The sequence below is a fragment of the Dipteris shenzhenensis genome, chromosome 3 (genome assembly GCF_047967505.1).
Source record: "Dipteris shenzhenensis isolate YYH24624 ecotype China chromosome 3, Dip_SZ_1.0, whole genome shotgun sequence".
Lineage (NCBI taxonomy): Eukaryota > Viridiplantae > Streptophyta > Polypodiopsida > Gleicheniales > Dipteridaceae > Dipteris > Dipteris shenzhenensis.
This window is the reverse complement of record NC_141598.1, coordinates 9724164-9733349: the sequence shown is the minus strand read 5'-3', so window position 1 is coordinate 9733349 and position 9186 is coordinate 9724164. Positions and strand designations below refer to the sequence as shown.

The 9186-nt window shown below is 42.1% G+C and overlaps 1 protein-coding gene across 1 annotated transcript; it reads left to right on the top strand.

The window, feature by feature from the left end:
* The first annotated feature begins 429 nt into the window (after window positions 1-429).
* Window positions 430-3886, top strand: LOC147903329 (pentatricopeptide repeat-containing protein At5g39350-like). The gene has a single exon (XM_087373085.1). It carries the CDS (start codon window positions 515-517, stop codon window positions 2993-2995), a length of 2481 nt encoding a protein of 826 aa, XP_087229211.1. The 5' UTR covers window positions 430-514; the 3' UTR covers window positions 2996-3886.
* The last annotated feature ends 5300 nt before the right edge of the window (window positions 3887-9186 follow it).

Sequence of the window (9186 nt, the reverse complement as noted above, 5' to 3'; positions counted from 1 at the left end):
AAGCAAAATAACAATGAATTACTATGCCAAAAGCAACCTCAAATTGGTCCATGGAATGGGCAACCTTCATGGGCCGAACACAAATCTTTTATGTTAATGTCGGGGCTCTCCCTCCTGTTGGGTACAACTACGATGGCAGCTCTTCTTCATAGTGCCTTGAATGGCGGGGGGGGGGGTGGTGGGAACCCAGCCTTAGAGAGGGAGCTGAGGTTTGCAACCAAGCTATCCTTGACGTGGCCCCTACTCAAGAGGAACCAAACTTTCTCATGACGTTCTTAACCCAACTCAAGTACCACTTTCATCGGCAAAAACCGAACGGATCAAGCACCAACCAGGTTTTCCCTCCAAAACCTCCACGCGTGAACCCAAATGCAAAGCTGTGGCTGTGTATAAAGGCAAAGCTACCTTTAGCGGGTGAACATGCTCGTGTGTGCGGTGGAATGGGACTCCCAAGAACCATTCCCCACTGCATACAGAAGAGCACCAGGCAAGGACTGTGGTTTATGGGGCGTGCATGGGCAGCAGGGTCTATGCCATACAAAGATCGTTGCTGGGTAACGTTTCGCGATCAGTTTTACATGAGCTTAACAGTAGCCATGGCCGAACATTCTTCCGTCCTCTCCGAATTTTCCCAAATCCCATCTCACAACTCGGGGTCTTCCATACTCGCTCAATTGATCAGATGGTTACCTTGGATCAGCTGGTCTCCGCCAGCATAGAGCTTGATGCCGCCACTTTTACCTCTCTCTTGCGAGAATTTGCGCACGCTAAAGCTCTGGCGCAGGGCAAGTTCGTCCACTCTCTCATCATCCGCAGTGGACACGAGCATGACCGATTATTAGGTAACCTGCTCGTATATATGTATGGGAAGTGTGGTGCTACTGTGGATGCTTGTGCTCTTTTCGCTCATATACGCGAAAGGAACGTGTTTTCGTGGGCTATCGTCATTGGCATGTACGTCCAGAACGCGCAGGAGCAAGGGGCCCTTTATTCATTTCAACAGATGTCTTTCGAAGGCAACGTTCCAGATAAGGCCACGTTTGTCACCATTCTATCCATGTTTGCCAGCCAGGCAGGTTTACCCGAAGGCCAACGGATGCACGCCCGCATTGTGGGCAGTGGCGTTTTGCCAGACGTAGTTGTGGGGACTGCGTTGGTCAATATGTATGGCAAGTGCTGTAGTCTGGAGGATGCCAAGAAGATCTTTGACAACATGCCAAGGAGGAATGTGGTCACTTGGAATGCCGTGATTGCAGCATACACTGAGCACAGGCTGTGCAAGGTTGCTATACGGTTTTTTGCACAGATGCAGCTGGAAGGTGTCCTTCCGGACAAAGTTACAGTTCTCAGCATCATGGATGCATGTGCCAACCCTATGGGCCACGCTGATGGCAGGCAGGTACACGCCCTCTTACTGGACATGGGTTTTGCGTCAGATGTTGTTGTGGGAACTGCTCTTGTCCACATGTACGGAAAATGTGGCAGTTTGGAGGAGGCAAGCAAGGCTTTCCACAACTTGACCATGCGAGATGTCATCTCTTGGAGTGTTATGATTGCAGTACATGGCGAGCATGGGCAGGCCAAGGATGCCGTGCAGTTGTTTCATCAAATGCAGCTGGAATGTGTGGTCGCAAACAAAGTGACTGTGGTCAGCATCCTCGATGCATGTGCAAGTCAAGGAGGTTTGGCTGAAGGGAAGTTGATGCATGCTTCTATTGCAGGCAGTGGGTTCATGCCAGATATTGCAATAGGCAATGCTCTTGTAAATATGTATGGTAAATGCGGTAGTCTACAAGAGGCACTGAAAATGTTTGAACTGATGGCAGAACGTGATGTCGTATTGTGGACTGTAATAATTACAGTATTGTCCCAGCGTGGTCAGGGACAGGCAGCACTTGAACATTTTCAACAAATGCTTATGGAAAGCGTGATTCCAGACAAGGTGACGATTGTCAGCATGCTTGAGGCCTGTGCAAGCCAATCAGCCCTTTGTCAAGGCAAGCAGACTCATAGTTGCATTGTGGGAAGTGAATTTGAGCTTGACGCTGATGTTTCTACTGCCCTTGTTAACATGTATGGGAAATGTGGCTATCTAAAGGAGGCACGGAGTGTTTTTCCGGACATGCCCAGGCGGGATATATTGTCATGGACTGCTTTAATTGCAGCATATGCGGAGCACAAGCAGGGCAAGCAGGCACTCCAGCTGTTTGAACAAATGGAGATAGAAGGTGTGATGCCAGATAAGGTCAGCTTCGTTATCATTCTTGACATGTGTGCAAGCCATGCGGTCCTATATGAAGGCAAGCAGATGCATAAACGCATCACAGCTATGGCGTTGGAGTCAGATTTGGTTTTGGGGACTGCCCTTGTTAATATGTACAGCAAGTGTGGCAGTTTGGAGGATGCGCACAGAGTGTTTGATATCATGCTCGAGCGAAATGTCATATCGTGGAATTGCATTATTGGAGCACATGCCCAACATGGGCAGGGCAAAATATCAATGCAACTCTTCCAGCAAATGCAAGTTGGAGGTATCATACCAGACCAATTCACTTTCTCCAGCATCCTTTCTGCCTGCAGCTATGCTGGCCTGGTGGACGAGGGCCGACAGTTCTTCTCTTCCATGTGTCAACATTATGGTATTAGACCAACTCTGGATCATTACAACTGCATGCTTGACCTCCTTGTGCGGGCTGGTCGGCTGGAAGACGGGGAGGGTTTGATCGAAAGCATGCCATTCCAACCTGATGCTACATCGTGGACAACCTTGCTTGGTGCATGCAAGAAACATTTGGATGTAGAGAGGGGTATACGTGCTGCTGGACATGTTTTCAACTCAGATTCGGATTATACCTCCCCATATGTGTTGTTATCACACCTTTATGCTGGAGCCGGTAGGTGGGACGATGTTGCCACAGTGAGACAGATGATGAAAGATAAGCCACAAAAGGAGGTATGCTCAATTGCAACCTGTAAGCAAATGGTGGCAGGCTAGGTTTGATCAGTGGTGGCGTCCTTGCAAGATGTTTAGGACGAACAGAATGAACTTGCTCTTACCTCTACAGGGTTTCAATCGGTTTAATTTGTATCAGTGGTTCTTCTACTTGGAATCATTGGTTCTCCCTCTTATGTTCTATTTGTAAGAAAGCTACGCACTGACAGAAAGAGCTTGAAACTGGTTGGTTGACAGAGATTCACCTGGACCAGAACACCTATGCATGGGCACTAACTGATGGCACATGGCACACATTCCCTACAGTGCATCTGAAGTGCATCTGAAGGGCAATAAAAAGCGGTCTCTAACTGGCCTCTATCATACCAACATCCCCTTAGCCCAGATGCCCTGTCACAAACACTGCTTCACACATGCTTCTTCAAAATGGTTGTTTAGGGTGACTTCTTCCCAGCCTCCAGATCACGAAATATGGATTAAGAACAGTGTTAGCCATGATGTCTGCATTACATGAATGCGAACAAGAACCAGAGGAATGTTACTGAGGCAGCATTTGAGGCTGCAATAGTACTTCACACAGGTAGACAAGAAAAAGAAAGAGTATCGGAGAGCATAATCACGCACTTTATTTGAGCATTTGGTATTAGGGCAAGTTAGTATTGTATTGAATGGCTATTGGAGAAGACATGAAGCTGAACAAAGAGGTCTTGTGGGTGACCATGCCCAAATAGCACAACAGTTTTTGAAAGCACTGATCTGCAAAAGCTTTCTAGCAAATCGTGAAATCTCTTTTAAAGGATGTCTATCCTCAAACACAAAGTAAACAGTGTTAATGCTCAAACGTTTGGCAAAAAATGTCTGTACAGCAACTAGTACATAGTGCGGTATGTAATTCAAACAACCAATGTCCAGTTTACAGGTAGCAGAATTATTTTAAGATTTTTTCTTAACTCACCCACGCAGCTTGCAAAGAGGGTCTACATATAGCAAAGTTGAACAAGGGAGCACAATCTTTTCATATGCTCTGTTTTCAAGGTTAATTTGAGATGTGCCTCTACATGGTTGAGGCATTGAAGGAATTTTGTTTCTTTGGGATGCCTAACTTGATTGAAGTCTGCGAATTTTTAATACCAAAGGTCAGGTACTTGCGTCACATTTTTTGCAAAAGCTTTTCTTTATGTTCTAGGTTAGTAGTTGCATTAGTGTCTCAAACTTCAGAAGTACCTCTATGTGGAAAACGACCACAGCCACCAGAGTATTCAAATCAGGGAACAATCAAAAGCATAGAATGTACACTGGTTCAACGCTATGTAATGATGAATGTCTAGTGTGCCCAGGGTTTGGGCATATGCTAAAACCTACAAGACAGGCTGGCAGAACCAATAGGTCTATGGCATATGAGAGAGGTCAACCAAAGTTTTAAACTCTAGCATTGGGAAGGTCTAATGTTAATTGGGGAAACATTATTACATCATAGAGGTATGGATCACTTTAACAAAAAAATTACTTTTTGAAAGATAAAATAACAAATATAATAGGCCTATACTCATTATTTCAATCTTTTGTGTTGGAAATGTATTCTTTATTTAAATGAGAGAGGCCGAACACATGATTATAGAACTACTAACCCTAGAGTAGCACCATTCGAAGATCTAATAAAAGAAACAAACTCGAATAAGATCGGAGAGGAGTTGATCATTTAACCAAAGTCTTTAATTTTTTGATAGATAAGAGAACTGAGAACCCAAGTCCATGAAAATGACAATGTATGTCGCATGGCATTGATCAGCCCCTCAACTGGCAAAATTTAGCCCTTGATACCTCGCATAAGGGTATTTAATTGTGAGGTTCTTGTCTAGGTTAGGATCTTCATTGCATCAGCATGCCCTAGTTGTGCATGCGATCTCCAGCATAGTGCATGCATATATATATATATATATATATATAGTGCATGCATATATATATATATATATGCATGCACTATGCTGGAGATCGCATGCATGTATGTATGTATGTATGTATGTATGTATGTATACACATTCATGTATGTGAAGAGCTAAATTATGTGTGAGTGTACGGAGAGGTGTTAGGGTGTGTGTGTTTGGCTTCCATCAAGGCTATGCATGTTGCTTAGAGTCCCTACAAGTTGGTCTTTTCTCCCTGTAGGTAGAACCCCATTATGCAAGGGGCTAGAAGTTCTCCTAGATGTATACAATTACATTAATCATAACTTACTGAAGAGATTTGGAAGTATGCCTCACTGTTGTATTATTTGAGATCTCATTTGGAAAACTTCATGATGTCAATGTGGGTGATTATAGATATGCACATGAAGGAGTCCTATTGCCTTGGGTACATAGGTATCTAATGTTTTGAGACGGATTCATTTGGACAAAAATCGGATAATATTATTTGCCTTGGCTTCCTTGGCTTTGCTCCTAATGTAACCTTGGCCTTGAGAGCCACGCTCCATTGAGCACGCATCTAAGGGCCACCCTACACTCACGTTGTCTATAATGAATTGTCTCCAAAGCATGATTGGTGTACTAGTTGAGGCACAATGTTTGGTTTGTGGGGAGTTATGTCAACCGCCCATGGAGTTGGGTGGCCTTAAGGTGTTCGATACAAAGGTGTTCGATACAAAATTCTTATATAAATGTTTGGGCTCTGTCCCTCCTATCTCTTGCTCACTCTCTTCGTAGTGTCTTCCATTTGGAAGGGACACATTCCATGCTATTAAATTCGACTTCTTTTACTTCTTGAAAGGGTAGCTTCAAGAAGTTCTAGGAAAAGCTAAAAGCTAAAGGAGTATTGAAAGAAAACACAAGATTATGAAAGTTCTGGGAGTGAATGAGGAGTGACAGCAAACATAAGCCTATGAAACTTTGGGAGGCTAAGGAAGTGTTGAAAGCAAACACAAAAGTGAATGAGAGAAGATGAATTACATTCATAAGGCCTGCTCAACTCTGTTGAAGTCAACCAATATATGAAGTTGCTGCTAGACTTGTTGTTTACGTTCTTTGTATTGGTCCAAATATGGTCTACTAGTGTAGACCCATGGATTGTTGTGGCTATGTTAATTAGTTGATTCATCTTGCATTGATACATGACCTGACCCAATAGTGACACAGTTGGCATTGTTTTGCTAAAGTCTCCCAAAACATAGATTTTTGTATCCTTGTTGATGTCCTTCATTATTTATTGAAGTTATAGATAATAGAATCAATGTGTTTGTTATTGCAAATGGTGGTTCTAGAATCAATGTGTTTGTTATTGCAAATGGTGGATGAAGAAGTACAAACAATGACCCATAATGTCAAAGTGGAGGGTACCTATGAGGAGCAGTTGCTGAGGAATCCAATTGGAAGCCCTAATTGGAGCAACTGCTGTACAAAGATGGAGTGCCAACCATTAGCTATGCTTTGACTCGCTTTGAATGAGGATAGTAAAAAACAAATCACTACAATTAAGTTCTGAATGACTAGGAGGATGACAGAATAGTCACACCAGAATTCCTAGAACCAATAGCAAAAGACCTTGAAGATGAATATGATGAAGATGAAGTGTATAGTAATACTCACAATAGCTTGAGATTGGTAAGTTAGACCCAACAAAGGAGGTTTTGGACACCACCAGTGCTACAACAATCTTCATAGTAAAGACAACTTAAGATTTCATAGATGATTGGGGCTAATGGATCACAAGGAGTGCAAAACCCACTTGTAGGTCAACCTAATCAACTCTACAATAGAATATGTTAACATTATTAAATCCATCAATAGTATAATATCTAGTACTTCCACAAAACCTAGTACCTCCACAAGCTCCAGTACTTCCATGAAATCTGGTGCTACCAACATAGAACCTATTCCAATATCAATTTTGCAACCCTACAAGGAATAATTCTACTGCAAGCACCCGTCCCACCCCTACCTCTAATGAATCCTAATGTAGGAAGTTCGAAGTGCAAATTTTTTGAGTTCAAGAATTGCAAAAAAGAAGATCCAGAAAGCCATGTAGCCCAATTCAAGATAGGTTTGTAGGTGAGTGGACTTCAAACAATATTTGGGGATGTAGAGAAAATGCAGTAGTTTGTAGATACGCTATGTGGCATAGCCATGAGTTGCTTTAGTCCTTATGGTGTTGCACCATTTTTTAATTTTAATGCATTAAAGTTAGCATTTTGACATGTTTTGTAAGGATAAAATGCCCAATGATGGTTGCAAGAAATTAAGAGATTACAATAGAGATAAGGCTTAAAATTTTGGAAATGTGAATGTGAGGTTGGATTCAGCAGAAAGACCAACAACCAAAGCATTAGAAGAATATTTCTTAGAACCGAGATACATAGCTTAGTGAGCAGATTTTAAATCCCAATCGGAGGTAATGGTTTTAATGATTTGATTGATGCTATGGTGAGAGTGGAAAGAAGGCGTGGAATTCCCAAAGAAAATCCAAAAAGGATGATTCAGACTCAAACAATGACTCAAACTTGGATGGGGCATCGGTAGGGTTTTGATCTCCCTTGTGGTGTATGTACCACATAGAACAAGGATTATTGATTGTTTGGTTTGGAAATAAGAACAACCACCACAAGCAAATGTGGTCATTCTTGAAGAAATACATAATAACCTAAATAAGGTCGAGGTCCTCACAATAACCCAGTTGAAGGGCCTGGTCTAGATACCAGTAAAGGCCATGAAGAAAACAAAACATGTAAGCTAGAGAGATGAAGAAGAAGTGAGAGCTAGAGATTTACAAAACTTTACAGGCATTCTAACAAAACGAGAGTACAACCGACTAGCAAGCTCTCCTGCTATTAGAGGATGATCTAGGGAAACCAGAGAAAGGCAATCTAAGATAGAAGATCCCCTGGAATCCAAGGAGAAAGAATCATAACCAAAACCAAAGAATTTATCTACAAATCTATACTGAGTACTCCAAAAAGTACAAGTTTAAATTACTATTGACCAATTGCTTCGTATGGTGCCAAAAGTTAGGAAAAAGATGGTCAAGGTGCGAACGGTAGAAAATGATATAGAATTAGCTGAAGCACCTAAGGAGCAATGGATTCATAGACTGTTGGAGCTAGTTGTGTATCATGTATGACCAAAAGATGTGGATTATAGAGTACCCACATTGAGTTCAATTCCATGGTCAAGAGCTAACACCTGCATGGAATTTAATGTGGAGGGTGATAGAGTGGTACTTGGAGGAGGAGATTAAGTAATCACGTGCCCCCTTCCTTATGGTGTAGGTTGTTGGTGGGTTGTGACCCTTCAAACCCGAAGGCATTTTACCAATATAATATATAAGGAGCATTTTTTGTTATTTAACATGGAATTATTCTAGTGGAAATAGTGGAGAAACATGGCCTTGACCGACGAGACCTAATAGGAGCTTCAATTCACTTCCTTAATCCACTAGAAAATAATGGACAGCCCAAGCGATAAGGCTGGCCTTCTTGCATTGTATATAATTATGTCTTATGGTAGAGAATTTTAACGGGGTTATGGCCCATCCATCTAATTCCTATGTTTCTAATTGTTATAGCATATAAGGCCTAAGTTAAGAGAATGAGCTTTTTGCTACCTATGACTTATCGACTTCCATATAAATAAGAAAATTTATTCATAACGGCTACATGTAGACCTATCTTAATAGTGGTGCATTGAGGTCTCTAGTAACTCTTAGTTGTGCTACTTGGACCATCATTCCCCGAGGGAATTTATGGAGCACATGGAGAAATGGAGTATGACCACTAAGGTACCAATCAAGGATAAGGATGGTGTGAGTACATGGAAGGAGACTATAATGCATATTCTATTGACAGTCTTGGAGGGGTCATATGATTGGCACAAAGGCCAAGTATGGTCTTGCATTCGTCTCCCTAAAGCGGCATCTACTAGAGTAGAACACGAATGATTTCAACATATAGCTGCACTACTATAGGACTACTCAAACCACTCAAAGGTGGAGATAAAGACATTCTGGAAAGTGTCAACGGTCGTCTATCGTAATTTTGTATCCCACTTTGCCTCCCGTGTGTAAATGGCTACCTCGAATGCAAGAAAGGAGCTATAGAATAAGCCCACACTTTCCTAGTTGCATCATCAATGAATGTCACATAGTATTCAGCCCCACCTAATGACCGTGTAGGCATGGGAACACATACATTTGAGTGCACCAGATCAAGATTTTCAAGCTCTTTCTTTCCCCTTCTTTTATGGGCT